Genomic DNA, 22,610 nt, shown 5'->3' with positions numbered 1-22,610 from the left:
GCATCCTCAACACAGCAAGTACTGCGGAGTGCTTATCGAGGGGCAGCTGGATTATAGCAATCATCGGAAAAGGGGAAGAGAACATCCTGAGATGAGTGCAAGCCTGCCAACGCCAAGACATTTGTTGTTGCCTTATCAGCAGATCAGCAGATGATATAGCAGTTATAACTGCTGACTATTCCTTTAACAAAGATGCTCACGAGTGCAGCACATAAATACAATGGTGGTCTCCAGTACTCACCAGCAGCCTTCAGTAGCAATGAAACTCTCACATGCAGACCAAGGGCCACTTACAGTCTTCACGGTGCTCCCCTTGGGCTCTCCAGGTGTTTGAGGTTACAGTTGCATTCCCCAAATTTACAGTGTCTACCAGCTAGTGTTATTCTGGGAGTAAGTTGAATACACATCTGGGATCCAAAGGAACATCACTAAATCAAACAATTCCCTAATTATAGGGGCTAAGCAAAAAAGAATTTAATGACCGTGTTACATTATCATATTAAAAAGAACACAGCCGTTCCCAACAGGAATGAAAGCTACTAAATCAGTCTGCCCGTTATTCCACTGCCCCTGCCGGCTGCCAGCGGGCTAATGACAGCCACTGCCCTCTGCACCTCCCCCGGGGGAGGTTGCTGTCAAAACCTGAGCAGTACAGAGGTGAAGGTGCGTGAAGGCCTTCGGTGTGATGGAACAGGGCATGGATGGGCTCTCCTGGCTGACATCCCCGGGCATCAAGTCCTCTCGCTCTCTGGTAGATGAAGCAGAAGCCAATCCATTGCCTGTGTAAATTGTCCCTGAGGTGAAGGTGACAGAGTAGAGCAGACCCTTCTCTGTACCGCTTCATTCATCCTGTTGCCTACTGAGCCAGCGACAGTTACACTGTTCACATGCACATTTACAGTCAATTAATTTCCCACATGACTTTTGGGCCAAAACCCATTCCTGGAAGGGAAGGAACTGCTGTTCTGACTTGGAAGTAAAGAACCGGAATGGAGACAAAGCAAGATGATGGTTTTCTGGTCCTGCTCAGACTCAGTCTTCAAATTTTAGACAATACTGCCATTAAAAAAAAATGAGAAATAAATTTGGAGCTTCCCCCAGACTCAGAGAAAGTAAGACCCTCTGCTTTTCTAAATTGCTGGTTCAGTATGAGGGCAAGGAGACCTGCAGCACTGAGACCATCGCCACTCTCACACCCAGTATCAGCTCAGCAGCTGGACACCTGGCAGCGTAACCACCACCCAAAGCACAGGGAGGGCTTTTAAGGGAGAGGTACTCTCCTAGCTGCAGGTGCATTAAGGACACGTTATAAACTGGATGCCTGCATAGCTCTGCGACTCTCAGAACTGCAGTACTGACATGGTATCCAGTAATGCCCATCAGTCGCTTCCTCATCTCAACAGCAGCTGTGTTTTCTGCAAGAGGAATGGTAGCTAAAAATAATCTGGCTTTGACTTCCTCTTTCAAACCCTCCAGTCTCTTTTAAAAAAGATTTTTTGTTCTCCCAGAAACAGCAAGGAGAATGTAACAGACAAAAACCAGAACGGTCACCTGCACAAAGAGAACAGCAGCATTAGAAAGCTCAGAGAACAGTAGGAAACTACAATAAAGATCAGGGACGGTAAAAAGAAATTGTTACAGTTCTGAGTAACATCCTCCAAATTCCCTTTCACACTTGCAGTGAGCTTTCTGTTATGCCTCTACTTGTATGAGCCGGTTAGCAGTGCTGATCAAAAGGGGAATACAATCTGGATGTTTCTGAATGCAATTCATTTGCTCATTAAACATGTTAAAAGAAAGCACAGTGCTCAGTAATCACCAAATGATGTCTCATGGCTGTACAGTGGAGATTTTTACTCCTTGATGGAATAAATATGCTTTACTTTTAATTCTGTGTCATCCATAGATCTACAAAATGTGTCAAACCCACACCAAACATGCAAATAGAGAAAGACAGAATATTTAATTCATTCTTCAGTAACATAGCACTATGTATTCTACTCCAACAATAATTCTACAAATACAGGGCTGGTAGGCATCTCTGGACTGCTACAGGCAGCTGCTTCACCTAATCCTTTTCATAAACATATCTACTTCTATATTAAAATATTTAGGTGTTTCATGTATAATTTTTCAATTGCAGCCTGTAATTATCCTGATACAGACTGTACCTGAAAACTCCCCAAGGCAGGGATGATGCTCTCTATTTGAATCTAGCCTTCCAGAAGATCCCTACTCCTAGGAGGTATCTCTGGACGCTACCAAACTATAAATAAAATCATAAGCAGAATTCAGACTGTGACTTACAAACCTGCTGCTAACAGACCGATAACTGAAGTAAGCACAGTACAAGAGACAAAGAGAAATGGTGAATACATCCCTGTTTCCTATAATGCGTCTCAAATTCCAAATAAATGTTGTAGAATGTAAAGGTTAGAAAGTATACAAGAAAGTATGCTGCTGTATAGTTTATGTATTATACCATACACTGTGAGCTTTACCTACAGCACAGCTATTAATGTGGCTTTATGCCTTCTCAAATCTCAACACCAGAAACCATAAGCAACTCTCCTAGCACTGCAGCATCAACAGCCACCTTGCACTCGGGCAAGTCAGAAGTGAAGGCAGGGCCACCACCCAGGCAGGAGACTACAGGAGCTTCTCCTTCCTCTCCCTGAATCCCATCCCCAGTTGGCAGAAAGCACCACCCTCTCTTACCTTCTCCCTTCTCGGCTGCACCCCTTTACCATTTCCTCCCACACCATTTCCACTGTCACCACACTCTCCTGCTTATTTCCTTCTTCCCAGTTCCTTCGCTCAGCCTCACTGATGCAACCCTGCACCCAGGGGGGTTTACCCAGTTCCGGAGGTAATCACAAAACTCTCTGGGCCAGAGAAGATGGTGAGCCCAGAGAGCGCTTAGCACCACTCAGGCATTCTGGGGTAAACCACCCTGCTGTACCAGGGCCAGCACAGCGCCTCTGCACCACTGACAGCTCAAGGGGTAAGAAAAGCACAGGTGTTACTGGTGAACTGTGACCAGGGCTTCAAATTCTCTCCCTCAGCGGTATATAACACTAGATAAGAAAAAGCAAAAATAATGAAATCTTTAAATATCTTGGTAGGTGGTGTTAAAAGTAATCACAAGAACATAGAATATTAAGTAGGTTTTGGTACCTTTTTAATGGGGAAATGGAGAAAAACAGGAGCTCCAATATATCACAACAAAGAAACAGAGAAAGTAAAATATCTGTAAAGTAAACTGAATCCAAACATAGGCAATGCTTTATTGGGATATAGCAAGCAACCTATCAAATAGGGAACTGGTACAAACAGATTGAACAAGACTCTCTTTTAACAGAGATGTATGGTGACGAGACAGCTTCTTTCAGTTTTTAAAACAAGTATTCAAACTGTTAAGTAAAGCATTAAAAAAAAAATCAACCATTACAACACCAACGACAGACAATATTAAAAATGTGCAGAATTTTACTCTTTTTACAAATTTCTGCATAATGTTAGAAAACAAGTTATTATAAATTAAAAAAAAGGAATAAAATGAAGGTTTTTTTGTTTTGCAAAGCAACACAAACTTTTTAAAACCAACTATACTTTACATAGAACTACTATTAAAAACAGGTGAAAACAAGCTGAAAAGTTAAAGGACCGCAAAAAATACACAACCCAGTTTCACCTGTCAGCAACACCTTCTGCTAGCGAAGGGGTTATGTTAGTTGTATGTACAGCTTTAAACATTGCAGCATACCACGAGTAAACCTTAATAAGGTCAAAATAGGACCCTCTGCAAAAAAGGGTGAGTTGGCAAGTGTCAGTCCCATCCTAAAATTATAAGTAGTAATTTTAGTAGGTCTTTAATGTAAACCAAAACCTACTTTAATTGGTTTCTCTCTCCCAAAGATGCACGTAACTTTATTTGGATTCTTTTTTTTTTTTTGGTATTTTAATTCATAAAATCAAGAACACGTCTGGCTGAAAAATGAGAATGACATACCTCCCTTTTGTTCTGGATACAGTGATGTAGCTATCTCAACATGCTCATTGACAATTCCTAAAAGAGAAAATCATTATGTACTATGTAAAAAATACACGACACCTCTCTCAGTTCAGACTCAGTATATAGTATATTGCCAACTCTATCCAATAGGATATATATTGTAATTTGGTTTAAATTCTTAATAGATATATTCTCTCTTTACACAGTTCCATCACATGAAACCAAATTGCTTATTTATTGTTTGAGGCACAACATGACCCCAATTAGACAATTCGCTATAAAGAGTTGTTCTTTAGATGTTGTGTCTGTAGAGGTTTTACGTGATATTCATAGATTTTCAGCGCAGGCCCCAGTTTTAATGAAAGTCCAGTCAGTACATCATTTCTTGTCATCAACAGTAATGATTTGCCATCAATTTCCTATAAGAAGAATTAAAGAGTTGATAAAGACAAATGTACAAATCTAACAGATGAGAACAGTCATGCAACAAATGGAAGACTACTACAGAAGATCAATGAGAAAAGAAATAGTAGCCTTTATTTTCCTGAAACTATATTTATAGCTGCTAAATTCTGCTGTCTGCTTTTCAAACGCTCACCTGTGCTGACTAAGGCATAAATACCATTCAGTCAAGCACAAAACCCAAAGGAGCCTAATTTCAAAATTCCCTCCTTGTAAATCTCTTTCAAATTAATGGATACGTGTGGAGATTGCCTTATTATCAGCCATTAAGAGAAGGATACTCTTAAGAAGGCGGCTTATGAAGTGCATTCCAGAAGAATTACCATTGACAGTGATATGCAAGTTTGGACTAGTCAGTATCTGCTAATAACTTCAGGTGACTTTTTTAAAAGGCCAACCTTCCCATGCTTCCTGGGGTGGGGCGAGGGGAAAGACTCCTGCAATCAGAAATTTTAGAAGGGCCTAACTGGAGCTTAACGCTGAGGGAACTTCTCTTCCTCCACTTACAACGGAAGAGGCTAAAAGCAGCAGCTTTCCAGCTTAGGTCTCAACAACCTCTACTTCTTCCTGCTTAAAATTCCCACTTTTAAATCACAGATATGTTTGTTTTTTTTTTTCTTTCAAATGTTGGCTTTCTCACCTATTTAGATTAGAAATCTTGTAGGCTTTGGGGCTTTTTCCACCTCAAAATGTTGTTGTATGTTTGAAAACTACCTGTAAATGATTTTTCCAAAGGTCAAAATGGAAGAGAAAGAATCCACATCTCTCAACTCCCATCTCCGTTTTAGACACGGGACCATCCTTTTCTTTACACGTTCCTACAGTTCAATCACACTGCACTACTCAGGAAACAGGAGCTACAACTACAGAACAATGCATTGACTGGTGTTTCACAACACAGCCAGACCTCCCAAGGTTGTCATAGCCCAAAGAAGTATATAGCCTTATGGCATTCTCCTGCACTGGACTTCCCTCTGCCGTTGCATTCTTTTTAACTTTTAATAAAACCCCCACTATTAAATGTTGAATTTGTTATCAACAGCCAACAAACAGTTCAAATGCTTGCATATATTGTTGTTGTCTGTGATAATGTATTGCCAAAATTTTGTATTTTTATAAATGTTATAAACATCACACATCAATTTGTCCCACTGCAGCATCTTCCTTAGAAATACTAAATATTGTCTTGGAAATGTCAGAGATCTCATCCTTGATTACAACTCAACGTGAAAAGAGGAAAGTGTATATTCCAGTTCAGCATGAATTTGTCCAGATTGATCTCTCTTATGATTTGATAAAGTTTATAAATACAAAATACGTGGACAAACCACAACATAGTCAAAGATCAGCTGAAAGTGGAATTTCTTTAAAATCTCCCCAATAGATATGACTGCTAATCCTTCAGAGGAGCGCAATGTAACAGTATTTCTAAAAGAAAAAAAGTTTCCAATAACTTTTTACCCAATTATAGCAGAGGCCTCTTTCCAATTACTGTGGAGAATGTTAATGGTTAAAACCAGTTTCTATTCTCTCTTTTCCATTCGTCACAATTCTTTCTGTGGGAGTTTTGACACCAGTGAGTATTTTGCTCATTGCTATGACCAATCTGAAGTTGCCTTTTCTGCTGCTGTTCAGCAATGCTATGGAGGAAGAACAGCCTCCAGCTTGGTAGGATCCAAATGAAGTAAATCCAGTACCTGGAACAGGAGAAACTCCAAGACTAGGAAAAAAGCATCTATTCCTTTCCCTTTTTCCTCCACAGGGTTCCCCGTGGATTCTAGAAATGTTGATAACTACTCAGGCTTTCATTGAACAGAAAACCGATTCTCTAAACACATCTGGGTAGAAACGAGTGATTGTGTATTCAGAATTCAAGTGTGTATATCTTTGTGTGTATTGTAAGCTTTACCTCTTCCTCTTCTTTTTAGTTTTCCACTTAAAGCTGCTTCTGTAGATTTGTCATAGTCATTTCGTTTTTTGGCACCAGGTAAGATTTTGTATGCTTTGGTGACTTCGAATTTCTTCTCTGCTACTTGTCTGTTTTCTGGATTTTTTTCAGGACGCAACTTCAATGCCAGCTTTCAATATGCCTTTTTAATGTCATCTGCAGAGGCACCCCTCTGCACAGCTGGAGCTAATAGTAATTCCCCACTGTGCCAGCATGACCTCAGCAGCAATAGCATATTGTCTTCAGCAAATAACCAGAGGACCAGTTAAGCTCCAAGTCCCCCCAGCACTCCTTCTGCTCTTTCTCTAAGTGACTGAGAACTGCAAGGTTTTACAGTACAGCTAACACGAAAGCATGGCAGCCAGCATGCCGACATGCTCCTGGATGCCATGGCTCTGCTAGAAAGCAGCAGTGAACATAAGCTAGCATCAAACCCATTTCCCTTCTGGTAAGGCATTGCAGCAAGGCCACCAAACTACCATTGGGTTACTTGGGCTTATCTGGCTATTGCAATACTAATGGTTAAGAAGCCACATGGGCAATAATGAAGGTCAGGCATAGCACTATTGTGTCTTGAGACATGGCAAACAGCTTCAGTCTTTGAGTGAGCCTCAGCGCCCTGTGCTCCCGGGGCTCACAGAGAAAGCTCAGCCACGTACTGGCAGGCAGCAGTTCTTTGAAGATGGTCACACCCTCATCCTGCATCTGGTCTGCCTTTCTCTTTAGTTATCCTGTGCCCCCAACTTCTTGGCTTGTCTGATTTGCTTGCTGATGTTCTGGTTTTTTTGTTATTGGGCAACATCCTTCAGTTGAATCTCGTTTCATCAGTGAGCTCTTCTGACTTGCTGACATCAGTGGAACTCCAAGAAGGAATAATGTATAATCATAATACAATCATCACTTCTTACCAGCACTTACAATATAGTTTTAATAAAACATTCTGCAGTCCTTAAAATGTCTTCTCATTTTCCTTAAACTGTTGTAAGAAAAATTCAGGTCTTAAAAATTCTTTAAGTCACTTGCTTTGGGTGAGTCCAGATGTATTCAGATTCATCAAAACAAAGTGTGGACTCAGTTACTGTTGTGTAAAAGCTGAATGTAATAATAAATCTCATGATTACATTCTGGGCTGTGGATGTTTTGTAAGGAAAGCATTGTGCTACTGAAGCAGTTCCAGTGAAAAACAATTTCCCAGTTGTCCTGGTTTTGGCTGGGGTAGAGTTAATTTTCTTCCTAGTAGCTGGTATAGTGCTGTGTTTTGGATTTAGTATGAGAATAATGCTGATAACACACTGATGTTTTAGTTGTTGCCAAGTAGCATTTATACTCATCAAGGACTTTTCAGCTTCCCATGCTCTGCCAGGTGCACAAGAAGCTGGGAGTGGGCACAGCCGGAACAGCTGACCCAGACTGGCCACAGGGCTATTCTATACCATATGATGTCATGCTCAGTATATAAACTGGCGGAGTTGGCCGAGGGGACACGCTGGGCATCAGTCAGCAGGTGGTGAGCAACTGCACTGTACATCACTTGTTTCGTATATTCTTTTATCATTATTATTTTCTCTTCCTTTGCTGTCCTATTAAGCTGTCTTTATCTCAACCCATGGGTTTTACTTTTTTTTTTTCCTTCCTGATTCTCTCCCTCATCCCACCGGGGCAGGGGGGAACGATGAGCGAGCAGCTGTGGGGTGCTTAGTTGCCAACTGGGGTTAAACCATGACACCATTGTTGTAGGCGAAATTGAATACTTTCCTTCACCATTTACAACCTCATTCCTCTTCCAGTACATATTCAGGGCAGTAGAAGATCAAATGAATTTAGGTTTCTGGGGCCCAGGCAAGCTGCAGTACAAATGGCAGAGAAAACCAGAGATGGCCAGAGCTTCAGCTGCACGCCTGGTCACTCTATAGACAGAGGATGGCTAAGGGTTCAAAGTGAAGCTGGCTGCACTGCCATACCTGGAAGGCCTGGGAGATCCTGGTAACAAACACCATAAGTACACAGAGTTAAAGTTAGTGGCTAGTAAACAGTGCAGAGGAAACAGACCACCACCACTGGTAAGAGGTTAGAGACAGGGGTGTTCCTGGGGCTCTTCCTAGTGCAGACAGGGAATGGGCTGGCAGAGCTGGCACGGGGAACGAGGCACTTGCCGCTCCTTGTGCTGCTAAGGGGATGGAGGGGGAAGGAAGTGGCAATGACTTCTGCTGTGAGTGTCCATCCCACATCTCCTGGCCATATCTTGGTGGCAGCTGTCTGCCTCTCTTTCCAAGGCTTTGACATAAAGTGAAGTTGGCAGCGGAATCACAGCCACATTTCTGCTCATGGCTATCCTAGCAGAGCCCTGGCAACACATTGCTAAAAAGCAGCTTACTTCAGCTATCCTCCTGAAGCCACTTGCCCTCACTGCAGAATACTAATAAAACCTTTACACTCTACTTCTATGCTTCTTTCCATCAGGCTGTTGCAAATTGCTTTGCCAAAACTCATGAGTTAGCCCTACCTTGCTGCAGCAAGATCAGTAGTAATTACTGCAGTATTATTGACAAGCCAGCTGAAGTGCAGAGAGGTTAAGATATTTGATGAAAGTCAGAGGTATCTGTCAGTATAAGGAAAAAACCCCAGAGGCTGCAATTACTTCGCCAGTGTTTTTTTAAGCCACATTTCCAGGGCTGTTGAGGAGACAGGGTTGCTGGTATTAAGGAATAGATACACTTAAACAATTGTTTTGCCTGTTTACCCATCTTCAAATTCTGAAAAATTAGCAGCTGCAGAAAGAGCCTCTCTCTGCACCCTGCCAGAGAATTACCCAACCACCAGGCTTTTCACCCCCAAGAACAAAGAGCTAAATTTAGATACTCTGTTATACTCACCAATTACAATCAGATGGGATTTCACTGTCCGGGTGCTGAAGGTCAGCAAGATTAACCTGACCAACAGTAACATTATTTCATGTTAGATGTAGTTTCCCTGAAAAGCTGCCAATACCTTGCACTAGCTCAGTGCCTTGGAAAGTCAAGCCACCTATTTTGATACTAAATACAAGTGTTGGTAACTGAATTCCTGGTAGTTGCATGCAAACCTATGGACTTATCAGGGAAGGTGCTGAACTGACAATCTGGAGATCCAAGTTCCTTCACTACGGAACAGGTGGGCTGTGGGCCAAGTAAGCCAACGTCCCTATCCTGCCCCACTAATAGACCTTACCAGTGTGCTGACAGGTGAGTTACAAGGGGCCATATGACTATTAAGCTCTTTGCTGATCAAAACTACCAAAAGAAGCCACCCATTAGCATCAGCAGTTACAAGGCCCAGAAATGAAGACCCAACTTCTTTCGCAGACTGAGCCCTACAAACATGCTGCTCCTGTGTCTAAAAAGATTCTTCCCCTTTATAGCCAACTTGTCCTTTCCATGTTCACTTGCACTGCCAAGTTCAATGCAACACAGCAGCCCCTTTTTCACCCTAGGTCTTCAAAAGCAACTTGTTTCTTAGGAGCCCCAGATTTTATAAATACTCATGAGTGTATTTGCACAATACACTAAGACGGGAATTACCATTCACATTTTAAATAACAAGATAGTGAAACTGAGTGGATTGTATAGGGAGACTGAGTCAAAGACAGGAAATTTGTTTAGATTCCTCACCTTTCAGACAACTGTTTTAAACAAACTCCAACCCATTATCCACACCTTGTAGAACAATATTATTACTCAAAGATCATAGTTCCATGGATTTTCACCCAATAACAGACTCAAATCCCCCCACTGTGGGATCTTCACTCCCATTTAACAGTATATAACCAGGTCCATGGCAAAAATGTGCAATGTGAGAAACTGGTGGCAGTAAAAAGGTGTTTCCTAACAGATTTACCTGTTCTTGAAAAGCATTGGCTTGTTCTTCAAATCCAGCTGTTCTGAAATAATTCACAACATCGATAACAGCCCAGTCAGCAGGATCCGGAGGTCTCCCGTTCTCTACTGAACTGCAAAGTGCAAATCCAGACAAGTAATCACTAAATGTGTGCAGAGCGTCTGCTGCTTCTTTGTGCACACCCCATGTACATCCCCTCCTTCCTTGTTCCTCCAGAAAAAGTACCCTGCGACACACCTCCCTCCCCCTGCCCCGATACAGAACAGTCACTCCTCTTCCGTTTCAAAGACCCGATGCTGGGGACAACTAAGGTACCTCTCCCTTCTGAAAAGAAGAAAGTATATGAATCGTCACATCAGCCAAAGGGAATCAGTCAGGATCTTCTCCTGCAGGTGTGCTGCCTTTGCAGTTGGAGAACAAAGACTACCATGACTGAGGTACCAAATCCCTGTCTTTCAAGACTGCAGCTTGTTTTCAGCTACCAAGTACTGATAAAGAATTGCAATATGTGGACTATCCTTTTCCCAGATGAGACTGCGCTTCCCTGTAACATGGGTAGAAACTACTGGAAACCATCTTTACCTTGCAAAACAAAAAAACCCAAAACAAACAAAAAACAAACAAAAAAAGAGAGGCACAAATAATTGCACTAGTTGCTCAATATAGAAAATTTCCCAAAGTTGTTTTTGGACTCATCTTGGGCCAAATCTATGGGCTTTTTAAATAGCTATGAATCTAAGAAAACATCTGTTAAACACAATCAGAATTAATTCCTTCTGTGACTGACCTCAGGTAATTGCTTTCCACAGTAGCAAAACCAACCGATCATTCATATTATCCTTCTCCTGCATTTCTTATCCTCAACCTGCCATCACCCTATCTCAGATACCAAGAATTTGCAGATACACAAAGGTTAAAAAAGACACACAGTGAGCTTGATTGCCTTTTCTATAGCAATTTAGGAGGATGAAGAGCAAGACATCAAAGGAAAGAACTTCTTTAACATGTTTCTCCAACCAGAAGTCCCAAAGTTCATGCCAGTCATTTCCACTGTTCTGCATGCTTAACCATAATGCTAACAAAGAAATATCGAAAATGTACAGATCAGGGCAGATGTCAGAATCCTGTCCATTTCAGATCCTGAAGCTTAGAGGCAGGACTTTGATTTTCAACAGCGCCAGCTGGAAAAGAAACACAGATTACACTCTCCTGACATCATTTTTGTTCTGTCCTTCAAATTTTTCTTTTCCAGCTGTCACCACATCTGTCTTGCCTAGACTTGTACGTCTTTCAGCAAAATAACCGAGTGAATCAGGGGCCAACCATTTTTCCAACCAGCCATGAAGACAAGTGAACAGAATCACATATAGTGCCTCCCATCACTGTTTCTGCAACACCCCTATTTCTACAACTAGCTGAGCCCTGGGAAGAAGGACTCGTGAACACAATGTTTTTTGCTTCTCCCCTAACTCTTGGAATGTACCTGTCAATATGACAACAAAATTCTGGCCCTAGAGACTCATGCTGCATGCTGCACTTGGCCTTCTAAAAGGCAGTTTCTTTCACTTATCACATGGAATATACACGTATCTCAGAGCAATGAGCAAAGGGCCAGAGTTTCTTACTTTTGCTCATCAAGTAATGACTTACTTCATGAACCGCTTCACTGATTACACAGAAAGGCAACACTCAGCAAAACTGAAAATGAGACTATCTGGCCTTATCAGAGCTGCACTTTTTTTTTTTTTTTTTAAATCAAAGAATGCCTTTCAATTAAGATTTTGGTGTTGTGCACATTCTGAGGCTTAAGAAGTAAAATGTGAAAAGCACCACACAAAACCTACATATATTTGTAAAAGCAGCATTTGAAGAATTATATTTAAATCTTTGCATTTTCCCTAAGACATAGACTGTCACTTTCAATGACTCATCTTCTACTTAAAATCAAAAATAAACAAACAAAAGCCCAACAGCTCAGTATTTTTAAAAAAAACAGAATAAATCCTAAAAGATATTGAATTTAATTTTTCCTAAACAGCAAAGAAAAGATTCAATCTGTAAAAATACCTCCTAACTGTATTTCGCTTACTTCCCCAAACACTTTAATTTCAAACTAAATATGGTTCCAAGCCTGCCTTCCCACAATTTTGTATTTTAGCCCAGGTGCATTAGTTCTTCACATAGCTCTTCTTTCACCGCTAAGGAACTACAACTTGGTCCAGCCCCATCCCAGGCCCAACTGCAATGACTTCAGGGGCTCTACCTTAGTCATTAACTAATCGCAGGAAATAATTGCAAGTTCCTGCCTCAAGGAATAGCATCATGCTGGACCTCAAGTGGAGCCAATTTCCACAGCTACAGCTGCAGAAGACTTAAAGACATGTGGCACACTGTTGGAGGCTGGCTGGATTTTAACCCATCTACTCACACAGATGCTCATTTGGCTTCTAGACTTTAACAGTATCCTCCTTGCCCTGCTGTTGCACACGGCTCTATTCTTTAGACAAGAAAAGGGAATATGTAACAGCCATGGCTTAGCCACACACCAGTTTATGCCAGACATCCTGGATGCTATAAAATCTTAAGAGGACTGGCATTTTAGGCTTTGTAACAAGATACTAGATGCACTGATAACGAATAAAGATTAGGCTTGTCTGCTTTCCTCCGCTGTCCCTGTGCCTTTATTGCCATCATGTGGCAGAAGCAGCAAGGCCTGAAAGGATATAGCTGTGAACAAACAGATTTTATCCAAGCTATTTATAACCACTTCAGGAAAAGTGCCAAATACTTCCTTTATAGATATGCACACATACATACTGTATACATTCATGTAGAAACCACAGCTCCTGATCAGTTTAATTACAATCCCCACCAGTTTTAAAAAGCCACCTTCACAATTAGTAGTTGAGCCTTTATCACCTAAGCCTCAGAGGAAAATGATTAAATGCAAACTATCCTTGCTTTGACTGCCTCCCTTCTCCCCCCCACCACGGAGTCCTCATTGTAGAAGCGAGACTGCCAACTGAAGGTGGCTTCTGAGGGACATACACGGTATAATCTATTCATAGTCACTGAATAGGGAAATGCATTTTATGTTGGTGTGGTGTAACCAATGTCTCAAGTGAAGGGGCAGCATGCTGATGTTAATGGCTGCCATTAGATCTTTTGATGCTGTGTCATAATCAGATGTTTTACCAGCATCCTGAAGTGACCATTATTATTATTATTATTATTATTATTATTATTATTATTATTATTATTATTATTATTATTATTAATGTTACTCTAGTGCCTGGGAGCCTAAGGGTTGTTAAGTTTTCTTGGAAGGCTTATGGAAAATAGATCTGAAGAAGAATGAGGTGCAGCTTTGCAGAAGTGTTCCAGTTTGAGAGGACCGACCAAGAACTCTCTCTAGTACCCTTTTTTGTGGTTTGGTTTTTTGTTGTTTTTTATTTATTTTTTTTTAAATATATATCTCTATATATGTACGTATGTATCTCAGCACAGCTTCTATAACCCTAATGCAGCAAGGCCAAATTTTTCTACACAGAACTCCACTTCTCAGATCATAACTTCACTCAGAATTGCTAGTCCTAATCTAAGAATTGCTGACCTTCAAGGATACGGAAATGCCTCCAAAACAGCTCCTATCCGTTAGCCTGCAGTCTACCACACTAAAGAAAATTGTAGAGCAGTGCACACCGTGTCTCTGTCTTATTCCCACCCTAGGTCTGAAGTAATAACCCAGCAGTTTAGGGCTTCTCCAGCAAACAGCTTAAAATATCTGTTCCAGAAGAGAACTGACACCAAAGACATATGCTGCTGCTGCTACTTCTCAGCTCTAGATGGCTGGGCAGTCAGCAGAGAAGGGCATACGTCTCGCTGAAAGAGACAGAGAGGGGACTTCCACATAGGACACTTCTTTCCATCAGGCACCAGTTCTGCAAAAGCCACTAGCAGACAGGTGAGCAGAGGCAGAGTATTGGTTACAGTGCCACCACTTGCTTTAGCCTCTGGTTGAGAGGAGAAATCAATGGAGAAAGGTATACCCCTAACTTAAGTTACAGCTTCTGCATCTCTCCAATGCTACACAGTCCTCCCACATACCACTTTTAATCAATTCAGTGCCCAAGACTCCTCTATTTCGAAGCTGAAACACAATAAAAGTAATTGAGAACAGGGAAGGTTTGAAATGAGCAAAGATGGAGGCTCCCACCCTTGCCAACCGCATTAAGTCAAAGGAAAACTACAGTCAAAATCCATGTGCTTTTTACATAAACTGAACACTATGGATTCACTTACTTTTTGACATCCAGAGAGCCATTTTCCTTGTTTTCCATGTCAACAGTTAGCATGGGGAGGATAGAGGTTTCTTTTACTTCAGCAACTGATCAATAGGGGGGAAAAAAGCTGTGTTTAATTATTGGTAGTATGAAAAAAGCAACATAATGTAACAGAAGCAAGCATTCTACAGGGACACAACCATGTTTCCACCTGAGAGCAAAGGTGCTGTCAAAGACTGCTTTCCTCAGAAGCCTGGCAAAGCTGATAATAGCTAATGAAGTAGAAAAAGTTGACCTGTGCTTCAAGCACAAGAAATATTTCATGCCTGAAAATAAAGGAATGTAACATTATATTTGATCCTTTTTGAAATCAATAAAATTTTGATCAAGCTGTATATTCATACAGACAGAGATCGACCTGCAATATATAGCTAAATATCAAGAGGGCTTGTTATGCCTTCAGCCACCCTGATATACGGAGGATCCAGACGTGTGATCTTATCCCTAGTGAGGTTTTGAAATCCATAGCCTTGTTTTACAAATGGGGAATCTGGGATCCAGCTGAGCACAAAGTGACTTATGCCCAACTCACACATAAAGCTGGTAAGCAGAGTTACTAATTGAGCCCCAAACTCCTGAGGCCTAAATCAGTATCTTATCCATAAGACCATCCCTCCTGCACTAGCACAGCTTCTTCTATAGGTATGGTATACTGAAGTCTGAAAAGGAAAGGAGCATACGAAGGACACAGGAGAAAATCCCGTTTGTTTCCCTCCTCGCAGCATGCTGGAGTACTCTCACCACACAGCCTTTTCCACCACTCCACAGAACATGCAGAAACGACCCAAGCCTTTTCTTTCTATTCTCAAGTAAGCCATTTCTGTTTCAGAGAGCACCAAAGAACCGACCAAGGACTCAGGATGTTCTTGCTGTAGCACTAATGGATGCCAGTGAAATGTCACAGCGCCCTGGGAAGTACCGAATAGGGAAATCACGCTCTTCAGCTAGAACTTTGCAAAAATAGAGGATAGCAATTAATACTGCTGTTAAAAAAAAAATAAAGACAGACCCTTTATTATACAGCTAGCAGCATGTAAAGCACCAAGAAAACAGTAACAAACTAATCGAAAAGATGCTTCTTCCTGTACCGCTGACCAAATAACTCAATGCATTCCCTCAAACCACTTCTTGGTTCACCTGAGGTGACTGCAAAACGACAACCGCACCAGCCTATCTGCGGGAGGTCCCCTCGCCCCGGCCGCGCAGGACCCGGCAGCCACCCCGGGCTCGGGGCAGGGCACCTTCCCCGGAGCCCACGGCCCCGCGCAGCCGGCCGGGCGTCGGGGACTTGCCGTGGCTCCCCTTCCCCCGCGGCGGGCGAGGAGACGGCTCCGCCGGGACTGTGTGACACGCGTTCACCATTTTACAAGCATCTCCGAAAACGTTCGCCAGGCAGCACTGCACCACATTGTCATTTTTTGGCTGGGGGGGAGGGAGGGGGGAAGTAAGACAGAAAAACCTACCTACGAGCAACTAAACCAAAGCATGGCTACAGGCTGCTCCGGAGCGGCGGAGCCCCCGGCTCCCGCCCCCCCCGCCGGCAGCGGGGCGCTCGGAGGCGGCTCAGTTTGACACCGGGCAGCAGCCCCGCCTGGCTCCCGGCCCGCCTGACGCGGCCGCCACACACGGCCCGCACCAACCGCCGCCCGCGTCATGGCGGCCGTTTTAAAGGCGCAGCGCTGCGCCGCTCCCGCCCCGCACGGCCGGGGGCCCGGGGCGCCGCGGGGTCCCCCCGCCTGCCGCCCCGCAGCAGCCGCCTGCCCCGCGAGGGCCCGCACGGCGGAGGCTCGGGAGGGCCCCCCGGGAAGCTTGTCGGGCCGGGAGTGGGAGGGGGGAGCAGGGACCGGCGCCTCCGGGGAGCGGCTTACCTGCGGGGGAGCTGCGGTGCCGGAGGGCTGCGGGCAGGGGCGGCTGCAAGCCCGCCCGCGGCACACGGCCGGAGAGGAGCACTCGATGCAAGATTCATGACCCGAGTTTCTTGGGACCTCCTTGTCAACATTTCTACTCCTCCTACCAAATGGGGTGGACGTAGTAACGGTAAGAGTGCGGGGAAAAGGGAAAAAACCCTCAGGTGTTTTTTGAAGGATGCAGTCGCTTATCCGAGGAAATTTTACACAAGGTGGGAAATAGGAACAGCCAGATCTCGGAAAATTGATACAGTTACATAAAATTCATTTCTAGAATGAGTTCGTCAACTTGCAGGTGAATAGTAGACACTTGGCTTTCTCTGGAACTGGAGCATCGGCAGGCTCAGGGACAGAGGAGTGACGAGGGACAGCACAACCGTGCCACCACCACAGGGGCCGGGGGAAGAGGGGAGATGGAGGCAGCGATTCCTGGGGACAGCTACACCTCTTATTCACCTAAGCACCATACTTTATCTCACAAGGAGACCCACAGACACCCACGGGATTTGCTCTACAGTAAGGTACGACTCAAGGTCCCTACAAATGACTAAGCCTGGCCCGCTGGCAATAAAATCTAATCTCTCCCGCAGAGATTAATACAAATGTTGGCAAGTTGCGCCAGCAATTGCACTTTCTTTTTTTCTTCATTACACTAATTTTTAACAACTTCTTCCAAATTTCCCTTGATTCAGGATGTTTTCTAATGGCACAGAAGTGTTACATGGATGACACGCTCTCAGCGCTAGGGAAATTCAGCAACCAGTACCAACCAACCAACGTACCCTGCCTTCCCCGCAGGCGGGCTTTGCAGACTTCCCCTCAGCACCAGGGCTGCGTCCCAACCACAACTCGGATGAGGGGACCTTTTGACCACCCTTAGCAGTCTGGGTTAGTAGAAATTTGTGGGATGTTTCACTTGCAGAATTTCCTTCCTGAGTCAAACCACTCAAATTACACCCTTACTGTTCACCGCGAGGCAAGGGGGACGTTACAAGCTACCTGAGGATTCGTACAGAACCAACTTCAGCCTGACTTCAGCCTTCAGCCTGATTTCTGCAGAGCGAGTCACGGCTGCGTGACACGCGTGCCCCAGCCGGCACTGCCAGGCAGCCTGGCGCGGGGCTGTCCCAGGCACCGTGCATCTGTCTCACTCCCAGAAGCAGCTCACTGCATCCTGGCTGCGCTCGCGAACAGAGATCCGAGTCACCTAACTGCTAACCGGACACAGTTACAAGCGCTAAAATCACCGGAGAAGTGAACTTTTGTGCAAAGGACTGTAGGTGTGACTTTCCCGACCGTTTCATTTTGCCTGGCTTACATGCTGCCAAATAAATAACCAAAGCTCGCAAAAACTATGCAAATAACGGGACTGAAGGATCGATAGGAGCATTGAGAACGGAGAGCAGCGGGAGTCCTCACTGCTTCGTTTTTTAAATAAATGCAGATGAACAAGTTAAATAGAGTATTAAACATACTGCACCCTAAAGAAAACCCTCTTTACTTTGCATTCCAACGCGTACTGTGAAATGTGGCATATTTGTGTTGGACAAGTAAGCCGCGCAAGGCAATTCTTTTTTGTCTCTCAAGAAATAAGCATTCTAAATGAGGCCATAATGAGTTCTCTGCATCAGCTGGTTTCTAACTTTGGTAATGAACTGACATTTGAGGATACAAATATAAACCAGCTATTTTACTCACACTCTCCCCTTCCTTCCATCATGTTCTTCAATTAATCCTTGGAGTATTTGAAGTGAGGCTCACACAGCGCGTGCGTTCCGTCTAAAAGACCTTGAACAGCAGAGAGAGGAATTTTAAGAAAACGGGCCGTGGAAAAATTCAATGTGGAATATGATCTGTGGTTTGTATTTTCATTCATTGGGGTAAGGTAATTTAATTAAAACGAGATTGTGTCTGGAGGGAGACAAAGCAGAAGAATGAATTAGACTTTTGTTGGACCATTTGCATCCCGCTTCTGGCAAAAAACATTTCCAGGCCACACAGGGAACAAGGCGAGACCAGGGTGGGTAGGTCCAGGTTAAGGGGTCAACCCTGCGCGTTTCTGAACTTGTGCTGTTACACAAGGAGAAACACGCAGAAGTCAGTGTAGATATCGGACACCAGTTGGTTTTCTACTGAAAAGCTATTATTTTTTGTCCCTGGAAGCAACAGCAGTACATGAAGAGAAAATGCATCGCGTATGTCGGAGAGCGTAGCGCCCTGTTAACCATGCAGTGGGTACCGAATTTCAGCTCCCCCGAAGCAAAATGAAGCCCTTTAAACCTTTCTTATTCCAGTGTCCTGGGTGAAAACATGGTTGAACATGTTCATGGGGGAAGTTAAGTGAGAAAACAATGAGGGACTTTTGTGGTTTCACGTTGAGGGAAGCTAGGAAACCTCCTCCGCGTAAACTAGTCTTATGCAGAGTAGAACGGACTATATCCGTGCATGAAATACATATTTCTTTGTCAACAACGACTGAACATTTTAGAGCTACCCCCGGGCACAGAGGCAGGCGCCAGGCGCTGGCTCGGCGGGCTGTGGAGCTGAGGGGCCGCCCCTCAGCCGCCCCGGGCGCCAGGCGGCAGTAACGGCCGGCAGTAACGGCCGGCGGGACCGTTGCCGCCCGCGCCCCGCCCCGCCAATAGCCGCCAGCCTGGCAGCCGCGGGGCCTGCTGGGAAATGGAGTCCCGCCAGGGGCCGCCTGGCAGGGGCTCCCTCAGGCCTGCGCTACGGCCCCTTCGGCTGACGGGCACCGGTGGAGAATAGCCCGGGATGTGGCCTTTCAAAGCAGCTAGCTGCCTTGCTAACTGAACTATAGCGTGGAGTAAACGCTGGAAGGTGCTATGCTTTTCCTCTGGGTGTTCAGGGAGACGTTTCGGGGCTGGCACTGGTCATTTGTGGTTCCTGGTGGGCAGATTGGAAATGCTGCTCGCTGTGAGAAAGAAAGTAAACCAGAGAGAGCCCAAATGCTGAGAGGTTTCATCCAAACGTGATTAGTGGTCACAAATCATCAGCTCCTCTTAACGTGTGGCACTGGGGGCAGGGGAAACGGACAGGGGACACAGGCTGTTTTTAAGTAATTCTTGTCACAGATGTGGAAGTGACACAGGTTTAAGATGACTGCGTGCCACCCAGACTGAATTAATTTATGGCTATTTCCAGTCTATTAATAACAATAGTCTAAAAATCCCGTTAGCATCGTTTCCTTCCTAGCAATACAGGACTAAAAAAGGGACCTTCCAGGCCACGGAGTTTGATCTCCTGCCATCACAGGCAAACCCTCACCTAACCACATTGCATCCAGCGCTGGTTTTGAGCCCATGAGGAATCTCACCCCACTCCGCCAGTCAGAAAGCCTGTGTCAACCTCCCCTTTACTGGTGGTTAAGAACTTTTAATTTACGCCTTGAAAAATACATGAAGAGTTTATATCTATTTTTTCCTGTAGTAATATTGTTTAGTTTAATAGTTGACTTCTCTGTTTCTCTGGTATTTGCTTGCTTATATAGACTCAGCTGTCTGAATGACCATAGCCTTTTTAGACTTTCTCTGTAATAAGCTCTACATTTTCTGACCTCGTTCCCTTTTCCTCTTTGTGTACATTTGCCTTGCAGGAGCAGACATTTGGAGCTGCACCCTGGGGTGCAGTGTGGTCTCAGCAGTACCTTCTACCTTCCCTGTCTGCTCTCACTAGCCCCTAGCTCCACGCTATGCTGACGGAGGTCTTTTATCACACCTGTATGGCGCTGATGATTTTAGACACCCTAGGATTGGTAAGTACCTCAGGGTGTTTTCCACAGTCCCTGGCAGTTACTGTACACCCTGAAAGAGGCAAAATCCCTGTTACTGGTCCAGGTCGCACCTTTCCAACACTATCCTCTACTCTCAGAAAACTGTCTTTCCTCAGTTAAGGTATTTTCCACTCCAGTCCACATTCTTTCTAGTTTGCTTGAATGGAATTTTGCCACTTACCTTGCTCCACAACGTCAACAGCTTAATACCTGTCGTCCTGCTCTCCCTTCCCTACTTAGGCATTGCACAGAGAGATGAGGGACAGTTCCCAGCAAGGTACTCCAGTCCGCCCATGGAGTCCGGCGGTGAAGCTCCTCTCTTCGATTCCTGCCTTGGCCAGGAAGGTCATCCAAAAGCCATCCTGTGCCTTCTTCACAGCCCCCTTCTGGCCTGCCAGGGTTTTCTGCCTGGCAGAGCATTGCCATGTTGCTCTGAAGTTCTGTGTAAAGCCTAGATGAAAGGCCAAAGATAGCATTGGTGTAAAGCAGGTGTGAAGGGAAGGAAGACAGAAAACCTGTGGCAAGAATGCAGCAGAGTGACTTGTACCAACCTGGCATTCATTCCTAAGGCAATGGACTTGAAGTGCATGTTTAAGTACTAGGTCAGAGCACAAGAGCCAGTCAGCCTTGATTTATATTCCATGCAGTTAGCTGGGTACACTCTTATAAGTTAAAAAACAGGGTCTGTAGATATGCAAAAAGTTTTGTAAGAAAGAGCTCTGGGTTTCAGGATCAACGCACGGGTTAAGAGCTCTGCAGGTGCGCAGTGCTGAATCAGCAACGCAGCTCCCTTGCTGCAAGCCTGGAGGGGAGGAGCACTGCTCGGGTTTACTGACAAGGCAGTAGTTAACAGGATGGCAAAGACCCTCTGTTTCCTCGTGATGGGGAGTTCCTTAAATCTTTGCTTTAGTATGCTAAGGTCCTTTTTACACAATAAGCATTATCCAGCCTTTTTTTATAATCATATGTATCTCCAATAAGATGACTAGAGTTGCACCCTCTTCACACCAGGCTAAAAATGAATGTGTACAGCAGCTGACTACAATGCAAGGCCAGTGGTACCTTTCTGCTTTTGCCTCCTCTGGTTTCCAAGACCGAATTGCTTAAATAAATCTTCCTGCATGTGAATTATATCCACTTCACTGAGAATTTCCTGCCCTACTTACTTTGTTGTGCTCCTTGTTATTCTGGTAATTGCTCTATATTTAAGAAAGCTCCTGTCCAGACTTAAACCCTTGTTATTTTAAAGCTTTATATTAAAAAAAAAAAAATCATTGTATAAAACACAACTCATTCTGCCCATACTAGCAGTAGTACCTGCCACATATTTACCTAGCTTGTGATAATGTAGCAGGAAGCTTATAAAAAGTATTCATATGGAATACCAACATTGTAAAACAGCATCCAGCCTAATAAAAATATTTTATATAAACATGGCTCAGACATCTCAGTGAAATAGCTGTTAAATCTATGGGAAATCTGAAAGGTAGCACTTTGGTTGTATGAAGCGAGGCAAATGAAAAGGCGCAACATGCTGATGCACACAAGAATGGAAAAACACAGTTATAGACAGAAAAATGTCAATAAAACACAAGCAGAAATCTCAACTATATTTCATTAAGAAATTAGTGCTAGGTTTTTTCCTGCTTTGCTGGGAAGCTTTTTTCCCCAGGAGTGAAGAACTGTCTATTGCTGAAAAACCATCACAAGCCTGATTTTGACACCTTGGTGACCCAGGGACCCACTTGGTGACTGGTGGTGACAGTGCAATTCACAGGTCCTTTTGTGGCAGGGGCGGCAGGAACCCGACTCCTGCCAGGCAGCTTTCCCCTGCGGCCATCTCGGGGTCGCTGCTCTACACTTCTGCTCCTCCTCCTCATTCTCCAGACAATATTTAGAGGGGTGAGGCTGCTGTCTTCTCCATAACAAGACAGTCCTGGCTGTGAAGTTGACTGCTGATACCCCGCCAGCCTCCCGTATGAGCTTTTACTTCCCTGGACACTGCACCTGGGGAGCTGGGCCCAGCACAGACCCCTGTGGAAACCGGCGTACCTACAAGCCCACACAGCCCTCCCACAACACCTTTACAAGAGGCAGAGGAGACCCGCGCCCAGACCGAGGGAACATCCATCATAGACACCTAGTCCACAAGCTGGAAAATACTTTCTGCAGGGACAAGCCCAAATACCTCCTCCATTTCTAAAAATCCCAACTGATGCATAATTTTTACCATAGATAAGACTACCATCTGGTTTCCTCAGGAGCCACCTGA

At 44.2% G+C, this 22,610-nt stretch overlaps 1 protein-coding gene and 1 long non-coding RNA gene across 5 annotated transcripts; one reads left to right on the top strand and one right to left on the bottom strand.

Moving 5' to 3' along the window:
• Positions 1–3,201: 3,201 nt before the first annotated feature.
• Positions 3,202–20,658, bottom strand: SAMD13 (sterile alpha motif domain containing 13). Of its 4 annotated transcripts, none has more exons than XM_087733542.1 (6): positions 20,520–20,658; positions 18,247–18,336; positions 14,601–14,685; positions 10,299–10,410; positions 9,299–9,354; positions 4,305–4,434 (listed from the first exon to the last, which is right to left on the bottom strand). In XM_087733542.1, exons 2-6 carry the CDS (start codon positions 18,266–18,268, stop codon positions 4,407–4,409), a joined length of 303 nt encoding a protein of 100 aa, XP_087589668.1. In that variant the 5' UTR covers positions 18,269–18,336; positions 20,520–20,658; the 3' UTR covers positions 4,305–4,406. The 4 variants fall into 4 exon arrangements, with proteins under 4 accessions (XP_087589667.1, XP_087589668.1, XP_087589666.1 ...); XM_087733540.1 differs by lacking the exon at positions 4,305–4,434 and adding an exon at positions 4,460–6,174; XM_087733543.1 differs by lacking the exons at positions 4,305–4,434; positions 9,299–9,354 and adding exons at positions 4,460–8,269; positions 8,387–8,405.
• On the top strand, positions 16,536–20,710 carry LOC148052128 (uncharacterized). Its single transcript, XR_015699056.1, has 4 exons — positions 16,536–17,069; positions 17,241–18,406; positions 20,162–20,320; positions 20,579–20,710. It is a non-coding gene; the product is annotated as an uncharacterized LOC148052128 (long non-coding RNA).
• The last annotated feature ends 1,900 nt before the right edge of the window (positions 20,711–22,610 follow it).

The sequence above is a fragment of the Nipponia nippon genome, unplaced genomic scaffold (assembly GCF_047370975.1).
Source record: "Nipponia nippon isolate SJK-2023a ecotype South Korea unplaced genomic scaffold, ASM4737097v1 scaffold_5, whole genome shotgun sequence".
NCBI lineage: Eukaryota > Metazoa > Chordata > Aves > Pelecaniformes > Threskiornithidae > Nipponia > Nipponia nippon.
Note: the sequence above shows the minus strand (reverse complement) of the source record. Positions and strands in the feature narration are given on the sequence as shown.